Source organism: Cervus canadensis, chromosome 16 (assembly GCF_019320065.1).
Source record: "Cervus canadensis isolate Bull #8, Minnesota chromosome 16, ASM1932006v1, whole genome shotgun sequence".
Taxonomy (NCBI): domain Eukaryota; kingdom Metazoa; phylum Chordata; class Mammalia; order Artiodactyla; family Cervidae; genus Cervus; species Cervus canadensis.
In genome coordinates, this window is record NC_057401.1 from 4376677 (window position 1) to 4398665 (window position 21989).

The 21989-nt window shown below is 51.4% G+C and overlaps 1 protein-coding gene across 1 annotated transcript in view; it reads left to right on the plus strand.

Moving 5' to 3' along the window:
- Positions 1–14516, plus strand: part of ERGIC1 (endoplasmic reticulum-golgi intermediate compartment 1) — a 112777-nt gene extending 98261 nt beyond the window's left edge. The window contains exons 9-10 of the mRNA XM_043488401.1: positions 1557–1679; positions 12636–14516. Coding sequence (XP_043344336.1) covers positions 1557–1679; positions 12636–12743 — 231 coding nt within the window. The 3' untranslated portion in view covers positions 12744–14516. The remainder of the gene's footprint in view (positions 1–1556; positions 1680–12635) is intronic.
- The last annotated feature ends 7473 nt before the right edge of the window (positions 14517–21989 follow it).

A 21989-nucleotide genomic window follows, 5' to 3' on the forward strand; every position in this document is an offset into this window, starting at 1 on the left:
CCTGGCCTCTCGATCACATCACCTAGCTCAGTCTGAACAGGGGGCCTCTGAGTCTGCCAGGCTGGGAGCTACTCTTTCTTGGGTGGCTTGGGGTCCCTCTGCTTGGCTCCACCTGCACTGATGTGCTGGTGTAACTCTCTGGGGCAGAGGCATCCTGTTTCTTGGCGGGCATCCCGCTGGAACCCTCAAGTGCTGACAGCATCTAACAGATGGGCAAGGCGGATGCAATTTGAGCAGAAAGAGTGTGGACTGTGGCACAAACTTCCAGCTCAAACCCAGCTCAGCCACTCACTCGGGACAAATCACGTAACAACTCCGTGCCTCAGTGTACTCATGTGTAAAATGGCTCAGAAGATCACTGTCAAATGAGGCAGTGTTTTTAAAACCACTGAGCCCACAATGAAGGCTTTGGCAAATGGTACCTACTGCTGCTCTGTTTTATTATTTTCCTCTGTACCTCAGCTCTGGGCCATGACCCAGACAGTCACCCTGCCCTATCAACTCTCCCAGGAGAAAGCTGATCTTGTTTTGCCCAAGGCGTCTTCCCCTGAGGCTTTGGCAAGGGCCCAAAGGGCCAGGACTGCGTGTTCAGCTCTCTCTGCAGCCTCAGCCCCATCTGCCCTGTGAGCGAGGGGGGCTGCACCCACAGGGACTGGTGGCAAAGAAGGCAGGTTTCAAGGTTGTCCCTGGAGAACTGCAGAGCTTGGCCCTTAGCGTTTGGGGCTGGGGCTTTAGTTTGGTTTCTAGTTGCTGTGGATGAACGAGAGTCACCCGAGGTTCTCAGCATCCTGAAGTGGATGCAGTTAATTCAGCCCCTTGGTATCCTTGGAGTCCCAGCCGGTGCCTTCCCCAGGAGTCTGGTGGTGGGCTTTGCCCTCTGGCTTTCCAGTTGGGTGTGTTTCTTCTTTGAAGAAGCCCCCTCCCCACATCTCTCTCTCAGACACAATCCTCAGGAGGTCATGTGTGGCTTAGCCTGTCCCCTCCTCGCCAAGCCCCTGGGAGATCGGCCATTCACTGACGGGCCGCTCAGCACTCCGAGTCCCTCAGTCACGGCACTTGGCAGCGCTGCAGTGTGGCAGATATTGTTACATCTGCCTCCTTCTCCAGACTGTGGGCCCCCCTGGGGAGGGGGCAAGGTGTTCTCACCCGAGGTCCCCAGCACCCAGCGCGGGGCCAGCACACAGGAGAGATGCTTGGTGAACAGTCACTGGATAAACCGATGGATTCTGCCTGGCCCAGGAGCTGCAGGGGGAAGTAGGCCTTCACTCAGACTGGACCCACGTCACAGTGGTCCTTCAACAACTCTGCTTTCAGACTCCTTTATTTTGATTCTGGTGCTGCTTCCAAGGAGCAGGGAGGAGTGGGTTGCCGGGGCCCCTCTGCAGGGAGGAGTGGGTTGCCGGGGCCCCTCTGCAGGGAGGAGTGGGTTGCCGGGGCCCCTCTGCAGGGAGGAGTGGGTTGCTGGGGACCCTCTGCAGCCCACTCCCACATCCCCCGTGAGACACGGTTGGAATCTGAGTCTTGCACCCCCCTCATTCTCTCCCCTTCCGCCCCAGGAGTACGTCGCCTACAGCCACACGGGCCGCATCATCCCGGCCATCTGGTTCCGCTACGACCTCAGCCCCATCACGGTCAAGTACACAGAGAGACGGCAGCCTCTGTACCGGTTCATCACCACGGTGAGTGGGTGGGCGCCGCCTCCGAGAAGCAGGAGGCAGCCTGCAGGGTGGGGCACTCAGCCTGTCCACAGGAGAGTGTTCAGAAATGTCGACAGACGTGCATCAATATCAATGGCATTTCATCAAGAAAGTCTTTTCCAGAGGGGAATGCCACTCATTCGTTTCCATCCCTTAAGCAGTTCCCTCTTAAGCTGTTCCTGTTCCCAATTTACTCCAGTGTTTTTCATTGTGGTGGAGATTGTTCTTAGCAGAGCTTATCCTTTTCTGTGTAAGTTTTACAGTGAAGATTTCACTCATTTTTTTTCAATGCTAGCTGCTGATATTGTCAGGTTTTTTTTTTTTCTTTCTTTCCTTCCACCTCTTCTCTTTTTTTCTTTTTTGTCATTGTCTCCACTAAGTCCAGTTTTCTGTGGGGCAGTTTCAAGCTGATGTCAGCTTTCCTTGGTACTGACTATTTCTGTCAACTGTTCTATGCTGACTTCCCATTCAAAGTGTCCTTGGGGTCAGAACAGCAGGGTCACAGTGCCCTGCCCCAGCCAGGAGGCCTTGAGAAGTTTAGTAACCCAGAGGCGGTGGAGGTGGACGAGATGGGGTGATTCTCCCTCCTTCTTAGATTGGAAACTGCCTTTCTACCTCTTTGTACTTTTAATAATGAGAGAATTTTAAAATAAGAGAGTTAGGTGTCCAGTCTTGGCTCTTTCACTTCCTGCTCTGACTTGGTCTGTATTAGGACTCTGTTATTAATCCAAAAGAGACAGGACCCCACAATGTGCTGGCTTGAATTATACATGGGCTTCAGGTATGGTTAGATCCAGGTACAAGTGACTGAAAAAGGTCTCTCATCGTCCTGCTCTCCTCGGTACTGGTTTCATTTTCAAATAGAATTTGCCAGTGGAAAGTGCCTCTTCCTCAGTAATTCTGCCCCAAGTACTGGATAGAATAGCATTGTCATTGGCCTGGCTCGGGTCCCATGCCGTCCTTGTGGCCTGGAAAATGAATGGTGTGCTCCAGTTGGCCAGCCCCACCCAGACTGCAGGGACAAAGATTGCGATGGAGTGCGGTTCCCCAGGAGAAAAATCAGAGGCCAGTTACTAGAAGAGGCAGAACTGGATGCTAGGAGGCCAAAAGGCCAGATGGCCGCTACAGGGTCTCCATCTCATACTCTATGAAACAAGAATAATAATCCCCGCTCTTCCTACCTCCCACAGCCTTGTGGGACTCAAAGCAGATCATGAAGGGGCTGCTCTGCAGTTATAAAAAGCCATGTGGATACAAAGGATGTCAAAAGTTTGGTGCTTATATGAGCCTCAAAATAGCCTTTTGCTGTTCTCTGACTCCATAAAAATTTGAAACTTCTCATCAGCCAAGGGTACTTAACATAAAACTAAAATACCAGACACAGATTGGGAGAAGATATTTGCCCACATACAAGAAAGATGTGGGGCTTCCTGAGTAGATCAGTTGGTAGAAAATCCGCCTACCACGCAGGAGACCCCAGATCCACTCCTGGGTCAGCAGGTTCCCCTGGAGAAGGGACAGGCTCCCCACTCCTGTATTCTTGGGTTTCCTTTGTGGCTCAGACAGTAAAAAATCCGCCTGCAATGGGGGAGACTTGGGTTCGATCTTTGAGTTGGGAAGATCTGCTGGAGGAGGGCGTGGCAACCCACCCCAGTATTCTTGCCTGGAGAATCTCCATGGACAGAGGAGCCAGGCAGACTACAGTCCATAGAGTCACAAAGAGTCGGACAGGACTGAGCTACTAAGCACAGCACAGGAAAGAGGTATGCTTCAGAATTTATATGGCAAAAAATTCCTACACGGAATTCCCTGGTGGTCCAGTGGTTAGGACTTAGTTCATTCACAGCTGTGGGCCCAGGTTCAATCCCTGATTGGGGAACTAGGATCCTGAAAGCCACATGGCCAAAAAAGATAAAATTCCTACAGATCAATAAGACAAAGTTAAGTGATCAAAAAGAAAATAGGTGAGGACTTGACCACTGACAGAAGAGACCACACTGATGATGGAAAGATGTTGAGGTTCACTAGAAACCAGAGGAATGAGATTCAAAACAGCAAGACCCAACCATATCCTATCAGACTGGCAGAAGGATAGGCCTGCCCTGTAAAGACTGGGAGGATGCGAAGCAGGAGGACCCATGTATATTCTCCGATGTGAATGGGCTCAGCCACTTTGGATGGAGATGCACTAACCCTTTGGCTCCAAATTAGGGAATTTGAGCAAGTGATTCTACCCAAGGCCCCACAGGGTAGCAGCCCAAGTAGGTCGTGACACTGATTCTCGGCCAGTGCTCCTCCTGCACGCCCAGAATAGGACAGAAGCGAGGACACAAGTTCACCTCTATGCAGATGTGGTCTGCATCTCAGAGGCCCTGGGGTCTGCAGCCTCCACAGTGGTGGAGAAACGAGCGTGCCCACACCTCACCGTGGGGTCAGGGAGGCTCTTCTGGCCCGCTTTCTGTTTGCTCCTGCATTCCTGACAACTGAGGCTCTGAGTGTTGAAATTTCCTGCCAAGTGGCTGAGAAGTGAAGTGACTTCATTTATTTGCTAAATAATATTTGCTAGACTTTACCATGCACCAGGCCCTGTGCTGGGCAGCAGGAATAGTGAACTAGACAGAGTCTCTGACCTCAGCTCGCTTCCTAGCAGGTCAGGGAGATGGCTGAGCGCGCAGAGCTGCAGTCCGGGTCGGCGGGGGCTCTGACGTGCACGAGGCACCCCAGGGACAGAGACTCTCCTCTGTTTGGAGAGTTCAGAGAAGGACACCCCGGGACGGGTCTCGCAGGGTGAGGAGGCGTTTTCTAGGCTGGTGAGCAAAGCAGAGAGAGTCTCAGCAAAGGGAATAGTGTGCGCACACAGCGTGTCTTGTGAAGGCCTTGTGGCTTCTTTTGATGGGGATGGACTTCTGACAGCTGGAGGTCCCCCAGACCCCCAAGGCACAGGCCTGTCCTGCATCACCCGGAGGCGCTCCTCCACCCCTGCCCTGCCCACCTCCACCTGAATGGGGACCATTCCGCAGGGTACCTCCTGACATCCTTAGCCTGCTTTCTGCGGGCCTGTGCTGCCATCTTGGTTGCCACGGCAACCATGGGGTCAGTCCTGCGCGAGCCTGCCGGCTGTCCCTGGCAGATGGCGTCATTGTGGAGTTTCAAAGGCCCCTGTCACCGGGCGGCAGATGCAGGATGACGCTCACAGGCAGACACACAGGCACAGACCCCCGGCAGCCCTCGCCAGGCAGGGTGGGGCTGAGAGGGAAGTGGGGGCACCTGCTGTGCCTTCTCTGTCTCTCTTTATAAAATCAGACACTTGTGTGCGAAGCCCCCGAGCCCCCAAAGGGGGGCCTCTGCAAATAGCGCCTCAGAGGGGCTGTTGAAGAGGGGGCTTAAGCCAGGATGTCGTCATGCGGCGGCTGTGTGGGGGCAGCTGGGGGTGGGCGGGAATGAGGGGTGGGTGCAGTCCAGGGCGGGAGAGCAGGTGTGGAGGGGAGAGGCAGGCAGGGCCTGCCCGAAGCATTCTAAGTAACAGAGACCTGGCTTATTTGGGGCTGCCCCTCCAGGCTCAAACCGTCTGCAAAGGACCTGTTCATCCCTAGCCTGAGCAGAGGAGGCATCCTCCTTCCGGAATTCTTCACCAGGCTCCTCTCTCTGGATACCCAGAGAACCTTGCTCAGACCTCCACCTTGTGTTGTTCCAGAAAATTCCACCACTGAGGGAATAAACAGATGGTGTTTAACAGCATGCAAGCGATCCCCTTTAGAGTGCCCCCTCCCACATGCGCACATTTGTTCCCTACCCCGCCACTTGCCAAAGCCCCTTTTGGGAGATGGCCTTCAAGTGGGCAGTGGTGACAGATCGGATGGCTTGGAGGTGTCACGTTGCTTTCCTTATGTGTTTTATTCTACTTGGGGGGAGCAACCAGAAGTCACCAAGCATATACCAAATTGGGTCAGTATGGCCGTGAGTTTTTGTCCACTAGAAAGAAGCAGCTGTGATGACATGTCCCTGTTGGCCAGCAGGGATGGCTGAGTTAGGTAGCATCCCTGACCTCGCAATGCTCCTTGCCAGTGAAATAATCCTCCAGTCTTTTGATTGTACTTCATAGCTGCCAGGCTTGATTATGAGGAGTTCCAGGTCTAATTCACCTCTTTGTTACCCACATCTAGCACGGGACTTGGCCTGGCTATAGGTGCTCAGAAATATACAAGGGACAGCTGCTTAAAGAAGTGATCATAGAGCTGCACTTTCTAAGCAGCTACTGGGTACCAGGAAGTTTTACAGTCATCTCCTTTAATCCTACGAGGAGCCCTCCAAGGTAGATGGTATCATTCCTGCTTTATATGGAAATTAACTGAGGCCCAGAGAGGTAAAGAAGCTCTTCTGAGATCACACAGCCAGGATATGACAAGGCCAGGACTTCGTCCTCCAAACATGCCTCTGCCACACCCTTCCCCACCAGCTTGGGAGCCTTCAGTTTCCAAAACAGACTCCCAAGGATGTTCCAGCTACAGAGCCCCCAGAAGCCACGGAGCCCTTAATAAGACACCAGGATCATCTGATATAGTGACTTCTATCTTGGGAATCAAGAAGAAATATTATAGCAGGAAACAAGGCAATATTACGAGCATGTGTGGTAAAGTCATGGTCATGCCTGCGCAGACATAAGAAAACAGGCAGACTGTCCGTCTGAGACTGGTCAGCTGGCGATGTGCAGGTTTTCCTGCCTTTATCTGATTACTTTTCACTCATCTGTTGGGCACCTGCAAGGATTTTTCAATTGACACAAGGCTGTGGGTGCCTGGGGTGGGGGGCACATGGGATGGTTAAAAGAATAGAAACTGAGAGGAGATAACACTGAGAAGGTTTTCCATCTGAGACTGTGTGCTGGGAAGAGACCGGCTTGGCCGGACTGGTGCAGCAGCCGTTTCAGAGCCTCCGTTCTGTCGCACTTGGGCTTTCCTCAGTGTGTCTCTCTCTCTACACAGGCAGGGTACACACCTTGGCCCCCACGAGACAGTTTCCATTATCTGAGAAACAGAACAGAACCCAAAATTAGCAGCTAAGTTATTCAGGTCTGGAAATGGGTTTTTAAAAAAAAAAAAAAAAACAACCCTTCAGTTCTGGTCCTTTCGGGCATTTGAGCCAAGTTCGTTCTTCCAGAAGGTTGTGCACCAGGCACTGATTTCTCCAGCTGGGTCTGGAACAGAAACTCCTGGTACTTCTTTTCTCTGGCAGGTTCTGAGACAAGTAGGGAGCATGGGCTACGTTGCATAAACTAGACTTATGTTTACAGCCACACAGCTTCTTCATGAACTTCCCTGGCAGAGACTTCTTACCTCAGGGTATCTGATACGTGAGACTTAACAGAGCTAAGAAAACAAAATAGAAAGAAGCCGTCCATTCAAAAAAGAAGCCATCCATGCAGATGGGGACTGAGGGGAGCCTTCGGGTGGGGGAGAAGCGGGTGGAAGAAGTGAAGAAAAGCATGCCCTTTGTCGCCTCCCAGACCTGGGGGCTCATCCCCCTTGCCCACTTGGCATAGCTGTGTGACTGTGGGCAAGTCTTTCCCTCTCCAAACCTCTGCTTGCTCACGATGAGAAGGCGCTCAGCCCATTTGCCCCACCACTTGCCCCGATGGGGTGGGAAAGCAGAACAGTGCTATCCCGGTCCTGGCACGTAGCAGCTGCTGAACAGAGGGGGCGGTGACGGGGAGGGTTTGGGGTTTTTGGTTGTCTTGCTTTTGTGTTTTTGGCTTCACCACATGACATGTGGGATCTTAGTTCCCGGACCAGGGCTTGAACCCACACCCCCGGCAGTGGAAGCACCGAGTCTTAAGCACTGGGCTGCCAGGGAAGTCTCCAGGGTGGTGGGTATTGGGCAGCTGCAGCCGCTGTAAAAATGGCAAGGAAAGGGCCCCACTCTCTCCCGCCAGCCCCCGGGAATAAGGGGTGCAGGTGGGAGGTCCGGCAGGCGTGGCCCCATGGCTGCAGATCGCCAGACCCTCTCCTCCCCGACTGTACGCCCACCTCTCCCAGCTCCAGTCATCAGCGTCCCTTCTGCGACAGCCCCCACCTCTGTCAGCCACGGCCCCAGTGTTCTCATCCGAGGCTCCAGCCTGACTGCCGCCGCCGGCATCTGATGGGACTCTGATTCATTATTTATTTCCTCAGACTGTGCCTTTCCCCCGAGCCCTGCAAGCAGTGCTGACTGCAGGAGAAAAGTGAATGAACAGTTCCCGGGCACGTCCAGTGGAACCTCAGGCAGCTGGGCAGTGCCTCCTAGTGGACCCCATTCACAGATAAGAGAAACTGAGGCTCTGGGAGGTCCGCTGGCTTTCCCAGCCAGGGTCGCAGAGCTGGGAGCTGCCCCCAGGAATGCTGACTCCGGAGCCTGGTGGAACAACAGAGGGATTCAGGCCGCCAGCCAGTGTGGTTGGAACGTGTCCTCTTCATATTATAAGGCATCAAAAGCCATGAGTAAAATGTCAAGGGAACACACACACCCCTTCTTCTCAAGGTAGACGAGCTGACTTCATTCTCCCCACAGTGGAAGGGCGGGCAGCTGGGGGAGACACAGGGAGGAGGCATCAGCCTGAAAACAGAGGGGCATTATGGATGGCTTCTGATGGAAGCAAAGGAACGTGCGTCTCCCAGACCCACTGGGGCCACTGTACTGAACTGCCCTCGTCCCCGTTTCTGGAGCTGGGCCTGCTGAACGGAGCGGGCTCGCGTGTGCCGGCCAGGGTGGCCGCTCCCAGCTCAGCAGCCCCCCCCCCCCCCCCCCCCCCCCCCCCCCCGCCGAGGTTGCTCCCCAGCCTCCAAGGTGGGAGATGCAGGAGGCCAAGGGAACAGGCAGTCAAGGGTGTGTGTGTGACACGGGCGAGCCCACAGCAGTCCTGTTTGCAAAAGTTAGGAAACAGGCTCAGGGAGCGATGGGGGCGGCCTCCAACATCCTGAGTCTGGTCCCCCAGCCCCTGGCCCACGCCCCGAAGTGTGAGTCCTCCTTGTCCCCTGGCTGGGGTCCTCCTCCTCCTCTCCTGGGACGTTTGTCCATTCATTCCCTCACTCCTTCTCTGCTCTTTCTCACTCCCTCCCTCCTGCACTCATGGACATGTCCTGAGCCCGTGCAGCCCCGGCTCTCCTGCTGTCTTCTCTGCCTGGGCGTTCAGGACAGCGAGCTTTAAGCCGTGGGGTTGGGGTAGGGCGTGGGGAGTTAAGGGGCGCCCCTTGCCTGGCCAAGCCTGGAAACAACCTCTGTGGTCTGCAGTGCTTTGCCCCTACGCGTCCTTCATGACATACGCTTCTTGCAAACCTGTTTGGGCCTCAACTACTCCATCTGTAGATTGGACCTTCAGAGGGCTTGGGACCTGAGTGACTCCTAAGAACCTGCTTGCAGTGCCTGGGACGCCCTCACTGCCCTGTCCTTCCATAAATTGCCTGTCCTCTGCTTAAAGAGCCAGGTAGAGAATGGCAATTTAGCCCCAAAGGCCTGCTCTGGGGAGTGAGTGGTATTTTATATGTTGTTCTTCTTAGACTGGGTCTCAGGCTTAGAAAGATCTCAGATCATAGCCGCAAGGTTGGAGCCTTCCAGTCAACTGGAAGTTGAGATGAGGTCCCATTTACTGACCACCTACTACATGCTAGGCACTCCAGAGGCATTGCCTGCAATACAATCACTGGCAAAGTAGGAATGGTTTGTCCACTTTTCAGACCAAAAAACTGGGGCCCGGGAAGGCTCTCTCATGCCCAGAGTTAAAATGTGACAGCCACGGAGCCACCTGGCTTCTCGAGGCCAAGCTCTTCCTGCTGCCGTAATCAGGAATGTCGCCGCGGGCTCCTCAGTCCTCATCTCCCCATCTTGGCCGTGTACAGTGAGGAGGTTCACGCCTCCGACTCCACACTCAGAGGTCTGGTTCTCCTGGCTCTGCAGAGCAGCAGGCAGGGGAATCAAGTGTTGTGGACATGATTTGCTTCATTTTCCTTTGTATTCAGCTTGGGCCCTGTCCCCGCTCCCGGGTCAGGGAGATGCCAAGTCACCATCCTGCCTTCCATGAGGCCTTTATCTTGAGAGCTGAATCAGACTGCTAATGTGTGGTTGGTCATTTCCCCCCATCAGCCAGGTCTGCTGAAGCCGTCATCTTGCCACCAGCAAGGGAGGGCCCAAGTTGGAAGGCAGACAGACCATCTGGTGCAGCCTCAGAGCTGCATTTGCATTTCAGACATAGAAACCTCCTGGGGATGAGGGTCATGGACACGACTGACCACCCTCTAGGACAAGTCCAGACGTGGCAGGCCCCTGGCGCTGGGGGTTTCTGTGGCCACCATCTGTTGAAATCCAGGGAGCCCTTCAGCCTGGGAGCACCCCAAGACCCTCTTCTCACGACCCCTGCTTCGCCTCACACCAGTCACCCCCTGTGGATGTGAGGAGGTGGGGTGCTCGGGCAGGCCAAAGGCAGAATTAGGAAAGCGGGGAGCCGTGGCCACATCAGGCAGGCTGCTAGATTTCTCTCAGCTTTTGAGGACCGTCCCCTTGAAGATGCCACCGTCCCCTCAGTTGACTGGTGACCAGCACCTGAATAGACACCGGGTGGTGGGGACACAGGGCTGCAGCGTCCGTGGATGCCCACAGAGCCTGCCGAGCTCCCAGGGTCTCAGTTTCCCCGCAGCTCTGCGTTTTCTCCCGTGCCTCAGTGCACGTGTTGTCTCCCGCTCTGGGCCAGCCCCGTGAAAGGAGCTCAGTCTGGGTGCCAGGTGTATGTGAATCATCACACACACAGGCTCCAGAGCGTGCAGATGAATATAGATATGTGTGTGGGGTTAGTTTTTATTTTTTTATTATTTGCTCCATTGCACTTAAGTCACATTTTCCTATCCTCTGATCCAAGCTCTAAAAGCTTTTTGTGGTATAAAATTGCCCATCATCTGATCCACTCTACCGAAATAACCCAGCTTCCCTGCCGTCATCTTCCTTGAAAAGGGGCCCTGCGTCATGCTCTGAGGCGGGCGGGGAGAGGCCTTGCCCGCTGAAAACACTTCATAATAATCCCCCCAGTGCCCTCGTCCTCCTCTCTCCCTGGGGGGCTGCTCCGGTTTCTGGGGCTGTTATTATTGGAATGCCAGCTGCTTGCTTACAGCCCATCCATACAGACCCGCTCTGTCTGTCTGGGCCTCACAGGCCTCCGCTTAGCTCATCTGGTGGAAATATAATTTCAAAAATAAATGCTGGTGCGACGCACTCTTCCCTCTTGCCTCCGCTGTGTCTCCTGGCCTCGTCCACGTGGCACCGCAGGGCCCAGGGAGGCGCTGCTGTCTCCCAGACTCCTCCGGTGCTCAGCGGCAGGGGCCGGCAGGGCAGCCCAGCGCGGCTTCTTCTGAGTCCCGTGGTCACTTCCCTGCCCCTTAAATGTGGCCTGGGGGGAAAAGAGAGCTCGGTGGGCAGACAGACTCCGCGCTGCCATCCCCTTGCTGTGTGACCTTGGACAAACTCTCTCCCCCTCTGGACCCCGTGGGTACATGAGCGAAGAGGTGCCTCCCTCCAGGGCATACGGCATGATGGGTAACACTGCTTTTTATGAATGATTTAAGTATGTCTTTCCTAAAGGAGATCAGTCCTGGGTGTTCATTGGAAGGACTGATGTTGAAGCTGAAACTCCAATACTTTGGCCACCTGATGCGAAGAGTTGACTCATTGGAAAAGACCGTGATGCTGGGAGGGATTGGGGTCAGGAGGAGAAGGGGACGACAGAGGGTGAGATGGTTGGATGGCATCACCGACTCGATGGACATGGGTTTGGGTAGACTCTGGGACTTGGTGATGGACAGGGAGGCCTGGCGTGCTGTGATTCATGGGGTCACAAAGAGTCGGACATGACTGAGCGACTGAACTGAACTGAACTAAGTGTGTCTTTAGGGAAGAAGTACATTTAAAGTTTCCTTACAAATCTTTTAGGCACTTCGGTTTCTTTGCTAGCCCCAGAAAGCACTCACAGGTAGACCAGAACATTTTGAGGAGAATGTAGCATTATGTTGATGTGTCACAAGTAGGAGTCCTGTCAAGTTCAAAGCAAAGTGAGTAATTTGGTGAGGTGGGCTCTTCATACCTGGGAAGCAGCCAAGGGCCATGTTGAGAGTTTTGAACTCCAGTTTGACTCAGATGGTAAAGAATCTGCCTGCAATGCAGGAGACCGGGGTTCAAGCCCTGGGTCGGGGAGATCCCCTGGAAGAGGGCATGGCAACCCACTCCAGTATTCTTGCCTGGAGAATCCCATGGACAGAGGAGCCTAGCGGGCAACAGTCCATGGGGTTGTTACAAAAGGAGTTGGACACGACCAAGCGACTAACACTTTGACTTTGACTTTTCAACCACTAAATGCTGTGGCATTGGGTGAGTGACTGGCCCTGTGCCTCAGTTTCCATGGCTGCACAATAGTTGTAAGAACAGTGCTCCCTTCCTAGAGTTGTCTGGGGATTGAGTGAGGTGGAACACATCAGCATTTCAGGCCATGCCTGACCCAGAAAGGTGTTGTGTAAGTGCTGTCTGCTTCGTTGTAGTTCTTATCTTACATTGTGAATTGAGGAAGTACAGACATACAGGTGACATTCCTGACCATCCCCTTATGACAGCAGGGTTTTTTTAAATTATTTATTTGGCTGCTCTGGGTTTTAGTTGCTGCATGTGGGATCTAGTTCCCTGACCAGGGATCGAACCCCCTGCATTGCAAGGAAGGCGGATTCTTAACCATTGGACTGCCAGGGAAGTCCATTATTTTTATTATTGTTTTTGTTTGAGCCCTGGGTGTGTTCCACATTCCGCTGGTTACCATGGGGTGGTCATGACGGGTCAGAGCGTCAGTACTTGCTGAGCTCATCACCTCGTGATTTAGGGAGGTCTGGCCTGTTGCTCCCTTTCCCACTGACCTCTGACCATTCCCCCCACTTTCAGATCTGTGCCATCATTGGCGGGACCTTCACTGTGGCCGGCATTCTGGACTCGTGTATCTTCACAGCCTCGGAGGCCTGGAAGAAGATCCAGCTGGGCAAGATGCATTGATGACCTGCCCGGCCCCACGGCCAAGGACCCAGGGGACCAGCAGCCCTGCCTGCAGCACCCCGTCTCCGCCTGCCCTCTGTCTGGCTCAAGATCTGGCTGTGTCCCAAAGTGGGGGTGAGGGGAGGGAGGGGGTGGCTCCTGGGTTCGACGCTACCTCTTTTCCCCAAGTTTAATTTTAGATAAATTACACTGCCTGAAGTTGGGGCACCCCTTTATTTCCCTGAGGAGCCCCAAGACCAGAGACAGGGCGAGGACAGCTCGGGGACGCACTCGAGAGCTGCAGTCCCCTCCCTGTTGGGGGGAAAGCCCAGAATCCGTGCTGACCAGCTCGCGGCCAGGCTTTGACAATCTCGCAGCCCCCACTGTTTGGTCCCACTGGTCACTTGGGTTCTCTCCTGGGCAGGCAGCCTGCAGACCTGGGCCCCAGATTCTGGACCAGGCTGCCCAAAGGCACCTCCCACCTGGCTCCTTCAACAAAGTACGGTACTTCCCAGGCAGGCCTCTGAAATGTGGCGCCCTAGATGGAGCCCTCGCCTCTGCTCCATCCCTTCCTGCCTGACCTCGAGCCCAGGCCTCAAGGCCCTCTCTCCCACGCCTTTCTTTTCCTCCCCAGAAGCAGATGCCCAGTGGCAGGGCAGCAGCCTGCGTAGACTCAAGTCTGCCCACTGGTCACTGGGCGCTTGGCGACTTCGCCTTCCTCTCTTCATCTCGTTCCTCTGCACCCCCTGCCAATGTGCCTCAGCCCCCATGCTGTGTGGCCCAACATGGCTTGGTGGAGGGGCAGGCTGTGACTGGGAAGTCATCCTTTGAGGACTAGACATGGTTTGTGCATCAATGTCCAGATGGGAAGCATCATTTCCTGCGACCCTAAAGTAATCATGTCTTGGCCTCTCCCAGATGGCTGCCAGCGGTCCCAAAGCCTTAGGTGGGAGAAGCCAAGTGGACCAGCCCATCTCCCATTCTAGCACGTCCACCTTGGGCTCCCAAGGGCGCACAGCGCTTGGACCTCTCTGAACCCAGCTGTGGCCCGCCTGCCCCACCGAGCTCCCCATTGGCTGGCCACAGAGCAGCTCAGTCCTGGTTCCTGGGGCAGCTCCACTGTTTCCTCACTGGCTCCTGGGTGGGTCCCCACCCCCCTGCTCCCCCTTCTCCTTCCCCTTTAGTCTTGAAAGGGAGGGGCTATGGTCCAGGCACAAATTCCACCCAGGGAATTTTAGGTATGCCCCTCTGTCCCAGTGAGAGAGCCGCCCACTGTTTTCCATGTATATCAAGATTGTTTGCATACTTTTGTAATTAAGGGGAGTGTCCAGTAGAAGGCATTTTAAAATTATCTCTATGGATGGTTCAAGTCTCTGCCTTTTGTGATTTTTGGTTCTAGATTCCAATTAGAGAAGCTTCCCTTTGCATTTGAGTTGATGGATGTAAGTGTAAACTGTATTTGGTTATTTCTGGGATCTGTGGCCACTCAGATGGATTTTTTTTTTTTTTGCATTCTCTTCCCCCGTTACAAAAGGAGTCCCTTGGGTGTGTGAATATGTGTGCCTGTACAGAGTGGGCAGGGCAGGCTGGGGAAGTGTGTGGCATGCACGTGAATTGAAATCCCACGTTGATGCATTTTAAAAAAAGATCCTTGAGGACATAGGGGATGTCAGTTTCCTATGGAAGAGACACCTCTGACTCATTCTTATAAGCAAAATCTCAAGGGAAAAAAAATGTTTTAGTTCTTTCCCCACTCGTTGGGTTCAAATAGATTAAAAGGCTGATTTTCAGAAATATTGCTGTGTGTTACTTTTGACTTGCTTATGGTTGGGTAGCCTGGAGGCTGGGATCGTAGTCAGAATGGAATTTCATTCTAGAGGAGAGAAGCTGGGAAATATGGGGAATATCTGTGAGCATGATCAGAAAGTCAGGAACCCTTGGATTCAGTCCTTCCTTTATTGAATCCCTACAGAATGGTCTGCAATTGGCTACTTTCTTTCCTCTTCTTTTTTTGAAAAATTTATTTTATTGAGGTATTTGAGCTTGATTTACTGCGCTGTGTTAACCTGATCTGCCTACTTTCCAGTTGCACAGCCCCAGGTCAGGTCCTTAACCTCAAGGCACTATTGCAGAATATAGTTTGTGCAAATAAATTATACTGGATCAGAACAAGCTCATGTATGCAGGGAGTGATACGTGGTAAATTTTCAAAAACAGTACTTGTTCCACGTAGGTATTCCCAGATCAAGTAAGGGAGAGCCCTCACCAGCTGTAAGAAAGGGACTTCCATGGACATTTGCCCTTCCGCTGCCCGGCGCTTCAGAGCCTTGTCTGCACGGACATGGGTTAGCATACCAGAGGTAATGTGAGAGCGCACCCGTCTGTAGGAAAGTCTTCGCTGACCCTCTCTGTTCTCTCGCTAACACTCTGTGTGATATCTGAATTGCTGTGACACTCGAAGCTCGTGATCAGGAGTACATGCCCACCGGCCGTCAGAGGCGTGGGCTTCCCAGATGGCACTAGTGGTGAAGAATCCGCCTGCCAGTGCAGGGGTCTCAAGAGATGCAGGTTCGATCCCTGGGTTGAAGATGCCCTGGAGTAGGAAATGGCAACTCACTCCAGTATTCTTGCCTGAAAAATTGCACAGACAGAGGAGCCTGGCGGGCTGTAGTCCATGGCTGCAAAGAGGCAGACACGACCCAGTGCACACACACGGAGATGTGTTCCCAGACCTGTTCGTGCCACTGCTCTTTGTGCTGTGGTGATGTGACTTCGTTAACCAGATTTAATTTCTGCAACAGTGCCTTGAGGTTAAGGACCTCAGTTAAGGACCTCAGCTAACCAGTGAAATATTATCGAAAAATGGAAGGATCTAGGAAAACTAAGCTGAATACTTTGGAGAGGCCTGGTAAAGGTGAGTGGCCACCCCCTCCTCAAAATGCTGCTGAACTCAGGGAATACCCTGGGGGTCCAGTGTTAGGACTCCATGCTCCTACTGCAGGGGTCATACAATTACCCTCTCCCCCTGCCAAAAAACCCCACCAAATTCATTGTGAAGAAGGTGACTGAAAAGGGTTGGGGGAGGACAGTCCTTGAGGATTCTGCATCCACATTGAAAATGTGTAAATTCTTTTTCCATGGTAAAGAAAATGAAACCTGGAACCCTGGGATTGGTTTATGTAAGGACATGGTTTACAAAGGGAAGATAAAGGAGAACTCCAACAGAGGAAATGCAAAGTTCAATGAAAAGCTTTGCTCAGAGTCAAGAGATGGGCCCAATGTTTTTTGTTTTGTTTTGTTTTTAGCTTTTTATTTTATATTGGGGCTTCCCTGGTGGCTCAGATGGTAAAGACTCTGCCTGCAATGCAGGAGACCTGGGTTCGATCCCTGCGTTGGGAAGATCCCCTGGAGAAGGAAATGGCAATCCACTCCAGTATTCTTGCCTGGGAATTCCCGAGGACAAAGGAGCCTCTTGGGCTGTAGTGCATGGGGTTGTGAAGAGTTGGACACAACTGAGCAACTAACACACGGCCAGTTAACAATCTTGTGATAGTTTCAGTGCACAGCAGAGGGACTCTGCCATACATACACACATATCCATTCTCCCCCAGACTCCCCTCCCATCCAGGCTGCCTCAGTGTTGAGCAGCAGTCCCTGTGGTACATAGTAACTCCTTGTTGGTTGTCCATTTTAAATATAGCAGTGTGTACATGTCATCCCAAACACCCTAACTATCCCCTCAGTTCAGTTCAGTCACTCAGTCGTGTCTGACTCTTTGTGACCCCATGAACCACAGCACACCAGGCCTCCCTGTCCATCACCAACTCCCAGAGTTTACCCAAACCCTTGTCCATTGAGTCGGTGATGCCATCCAACCATCTCATCTTCTGTCGTCCCCTTCTCCTGCCCTCAATCTTTCCCAGCATCAGAGTCTTTTCCAATGAGTCAGCTCTTCGAATCAGGTGGCCAAAGTATTGGAGTTTCAGCTTCAACATCAGTCCTTCCAGTGAACACCCAGGACTGATCTCCTTTAGGATGGACGGGTTGGATTTCCTTGCAGTCCAAGGGACTCTCAAGAGTCTTCTCCAACTATCCCCTAGTAACCACAGATTCATTCTTTAAATCTGTGAGTCTGTTTCTGTTTTGTAAATAAGTTCATTTGTATCATTTCTTTTTAGAGTCTGCATATAAGGGATATCATATGATATTTCTTGTTCTCTGACTTCACTCAGTATGACAGTCTCTGGTCCATCCGTGGACATGTTGCTGCAAATGTCATTATTACATTCTTTGAGTAATATTCCATTGTGTATATGTACCACATCTTTTTCCATTCCTCTGTCAATAGACACTTAGGTTGCTACTGTGTTTTGGCTGCCGATGCATTTTATGTTGATGAAAAACCTTTAAGGTAACGTGTGTCTGTGTGTGTGTGTGTGTGTGTATTTAAGCTGCTTGGCATGCTGGATCTTATTTCCACAACCAGGGATCAAACCCATTGCCCTTTGCAGTGGAAGCATGGAGTCTTCACCACTGGACTGCCAGGGAAGTGGCTGGTATCGTTTTTATGATTTCTGAACCAGTTCTTTCGGTTACCTAACCAAGTGCAGACTATAGTGTTTTCATGGGAGAGGATTTCTCAATCAGGGCTTATGATACAAACCCAGAGTGGGCTAGGTGATGGGTTGGGGGCTGTGGTGGTTCCGGCAGAAATCGATTCTCCTGGGGAGGTGATGCAGCTGCAGAAGAGGTGAAGTCGCAGGTGTGCTTCAGTGAGGCGCTCACCTGAGCTCACATGCTGAGCTCACGCTGCTTGGGGGCGGAGTGGAGCTGGGAAGCTTGGGGAGAAGTAGGCTGTTGCCGCGGGGCTTAGAAGTGGCAGCTGTGTAGTTAGGTTTTATAGCTAAACGTCACAAGCTTGTTTTTGGTTCTTGCCCAAAACAAATGGCAGGCCACTGGGAAGCCTGATCCCCTCTTAAGAAGCTGGTTCCTTAGCCGCTCCTGCAGACAGAAGCCAGTGTGACGGGCCTGTGAGGAGAACATTCACCCCAGATGCTCCCCTGCCCCGCCCCTCCCAGCAGTTGTCCTCTGTCAGTTCTGTGTGATGAGGTCATGCACTGTATTCTGACCAAAAGGAGTAATTTTTATCTCAGCTCTTGTAGTAATAGCTACCAGTGGTTGGGCAAGGAGTGCTGCCCTTCTTAATCCTCCCAGCAGTCCTACAAGGTGGCAGCTACCTCCTCCTTAAAGGAGAACCGAGACTTAGTAACTCATCTAGGTCACGCAGTTAGCACGTGGTGAAGCTGGAATTCAGACCCAGATTCGCACACCTCCAGGGTCATAAAGAATTGTACGGTTCTGCCTTACTACCCATAATCATCCCTGTCCAAAGAGTAAACTGCCTCCTCCCCCTAAATGGCCACCCACTCCAGTATTCTTGCCTGGAAAATCCCATGGACAGAGGAGCCTGGTAGGCTACAGTCCATGGGGTCAGAGAGAGTCGGACACGACTTTACTTTCACTTTCCCCCTTAAAAGAGGGGCTGGGATTGAAAGCGGTGAGGGCACTTTTGGGTTTCTCTTTTCTCCCTTTTAAACAGCCTGCAAAGGAAAGCTGAGTTGAACACTGGGGGACTTGATTTTTTTAAAAAATAGTTTGTATTAGAGCTGAGGTTGGTTTGTTTTTTTGGCAGCGGTGGGTCTCAGCTGTAGCACACTAGATCTTCAATCCTTTAGGTGCAGCATGCGGGGTCTAGTTCTCTGATCAAAGGTGGAACCCAGGCCTCCTGCGTTGGGAGCACAGAGTCTTAGCTACTGGATCACCAGGGAAATCCCATAGGGGGATCTTCTTCAGCAAAAATTTTAAACCCTTACAACATGATTTTAATTACACAAATAATACATGCTCATAGCCCCACTGGAGGAAAAGCAGAAAAGAGCAAAAAGGGGAAAAAAAGGAAATTAAAGCCACCCGTTATACCTGAAACTAACACAACATTGTAAATAAACTATAACCCAATAAATTTTTTAAAGATAAAGAGTAAATAAAAGTAGGATTAAAAATAAAGTCACCCATAATGCCACTAATCAGGGATCATTTTTAATACTTTTGTGATGTTCTTCCATAAACAGAATGGAACCATGCTGTTAACATTATTTTGTAGTTTGCTCTTTTTCTCATGTAATAGACACCTTCCTATGTTAGTAACAATGGATATCCTCCTCATCATATTGGCTGCAAGATAGCAATAATGATATTAGCTATCTGATAGTGAATCATGCTTCCATCTCATTCAGAACCTGTTTCCTCACTTGTAAAAGGTACACTCTAAAGGGTTGTTTACTAGATTAAATAAGGTAATGTTTATAAAGCACAATGTCTGACAGTAAATGCTCAACATAATACAACAAGCTGTAACAATAATGGTTCTTGAAATTTCCTGGCAGTCCAGTGGTTAAGACTCCACACTTTAACTGCTGAAGGCCTGATCCCTGGTCAGGGAACTACAATCCCATGAGCCGCATAAAGTGGCAAAAAAAAAAAAAAAAAAGCCCTAAAAATTAAGCAAATTATTTCTACCATGTGTTAAGTGCTTACTTTGTGCCAGACATTGTGCTAAAGGTTCACAGACTCCTGACACCAGACCCATGAAGTGGGGACTCTTATTGTTCCCATTTGACAGATGAGGAAAGTGAGTGACCAAGAGGCTAAATATCTCACCCAAAGCTCCAGGGCCAGTAAGTGGTAGAGAGCCAAACCCAGGCAGTCAGAATCCAGGGCTCTCACACTTCTACACCACATTACTCTCTGCCTCGGAGACATAAAAATGTTCCCCTGGCATTCCCTCTGAGCCCGGCACTATGCTAGATCCTAGGGCTTTACACCAGTCTCTGTGCGTGTTTTCAAGGTAGGCATGAGGCAGGATAGTAACCATCCATCTATTAAATCTATTAAATTCTATTAAATCCTATTAGAACAGCAGAACCTCAGTCTCTTGTCATTTTATCTGGTGATGTCCCTTAATTCTATTGAGCCACAGGAGGCAGAGGCTTCCCAGGTGGCACTACGGGCCAATGCAAGAGACATAAGAGATGCCAGTTCGATCCCTGGGTGGAGGAGATCCCCTGGAGGAGGAAATGGCAACCCATTTCAGTATTCTTGCCTGGGAAATCCCATGGACAGGGAGCCTGGTGGGCTGCAGTCCATGGGGTTGAAAAGAGTCAGACATGACTGAAGCAGAGGGCAGAGGGTGGGGATAAGGAAATGGCCCCCCTCTCTGGTTGACAGTGAGTATATCTTGGTAATCTTGGGTTGTAATGATCTACCCTCACATGGTTGCCCCTCACCAGTGAGGCCCTGCTCTCCTTGGGAGCAGGGACCAGATATCACTCCTTCCCATATCTCTTTGCTCTAGCCCTAAACCTGTGCCTCCATGTAGGTACCACATACATGGCAAATAAATTAATGAGCAAATGGATGCATGTGTGGGTAAATGAATGAATGTGATAGAGAGATAACGAATGAGCCAAGAAGGGGCCAGTGAGCAAGTGAATGAATGAATGTATGAATGAACAACTTCTTGGGTGCTTGGGTCTGATGAACACTGTAAGGGCTACTCTGAAAACTCTATGACCATCTATGTGCAGTCAGTCATAACGGCATTTGCTCCCGCCTTGCCCATAGGAAGTGACTTCCTTTTTACCCCCACCTTAATTGAGATATAATTGAACTATAACATTATGAAAGCTTAAGAGGTACTGTGTGTTAACTTAATATACCCACATATTGCATCATGATGACCACAGCATTAGTTAACACCTCCAACACCACACATAATTGTGTGTGTGTGTCTACCAGGAGTGGAAGGAGGAGCTCCAGCACAACCAGGCAGGGCAAGGTGGGCACAAGGTGGGCAGGGGTGGGTGGGCCCAGGGCAATGGCTCCAAACCCGCAGGGTCACTAGTTGGAAGAATCCTGGCTGTGCTACCGAGTTTTTTAAGACTCACAGAATTTAAAAAGGGAGAGCGAGCACAGCTTCAGTCGGCACGCGCACTGCACGTGTTTAGATGAAACAGAAAGCTTACAGTCTGCGTCACTGGGAGTCAGTGGCACAAGTCTGATTCTGGTGTGGCCTGCCCTTAGGGCCATTGTGGAGCAAGGCCCACAGAGAGGCCTCTCCTCTCTAGGAATAATCTCTCTGCCTGCATGCTCAGCCCTGTCCGACTCTTCACAACCCCATGGACCGTAGCCCACCAGGCTACTCTGTCCATTGGATTCTCCAGGCAAAATACTGGAGTGGGTTGCCATTTCCTCCTCCAGGGGAATCTTCCTGACCCAGGGATCAAACCCATGTCTCCTGTGTCTCCTGCATTGGCAGGCAGATTATTTTACCACTGAGCTACCTGAGAAGCCCTTAGGAATAATAGCTGGTTGTAATTGAGTGCTATGTGCCAGACACTGTTCTGAACACACGAAACCAGATTAACACACTTAGTCTTCATAACAATTCAACTAGTCATCTACTTAAGATCATCCCCATTTCACAGATTAGGAAACAGGCTCAGAAACAGAGACATCCCCTAAGGTTCAGCAACTTGAAGAGCCACTTGAGTTCATGTGTCATTCTACAACCCCAGCTTTTCTAAATTGGGCTAAAAGGCTGGGGGGAAGTTTTGCAAAAACAAATGGTTGGTTTGTAATGTCCCTCAAAGAGTGGGGCACCTCAAAGTCTTTTGTGAGGGGGAGTGCTTGCTCTTAATTCAGAGCCCCTGACCCCGACCTAATACTGTCTGATTTTGTAGGGCTGTGGTGAAACATGAAAATTTGCTTTTTGAACAGACTTCTCAGTGACTGTGAAGAAGCAAGTCAGCCAATTGCATTTAAAGCACCACAATGTTTAACCACCCCGATCATATGCCTAAACAACCTGTGAGGAGGCTAACAGGGGCAAAGAGTTTTGAGTAGGAAAGAGACTATTAATAATGTACCTTTAAAAAGAACAGGTGGCTTCCACGGTTGCTCAGCTATACAAAATCTGCCCCTGCAATGCGGAAGACCCAGGTTCGATCGCTGGGTCGGGAAGATCCCCTGGAGAAAGGCGTGGTAACACATTCCTGTATTCTTGCCTGGAGAATCCCCACGGACAGAGGAGCCTGGTGGGCTACAGTCCATGGGGTCACTAAGATTAAGACACGACCGAGCGACCAAAACACACATCAAGAGAACATCAACAAGGCCTTATTGCAAGCCCTACAAAATGCCCTTTCT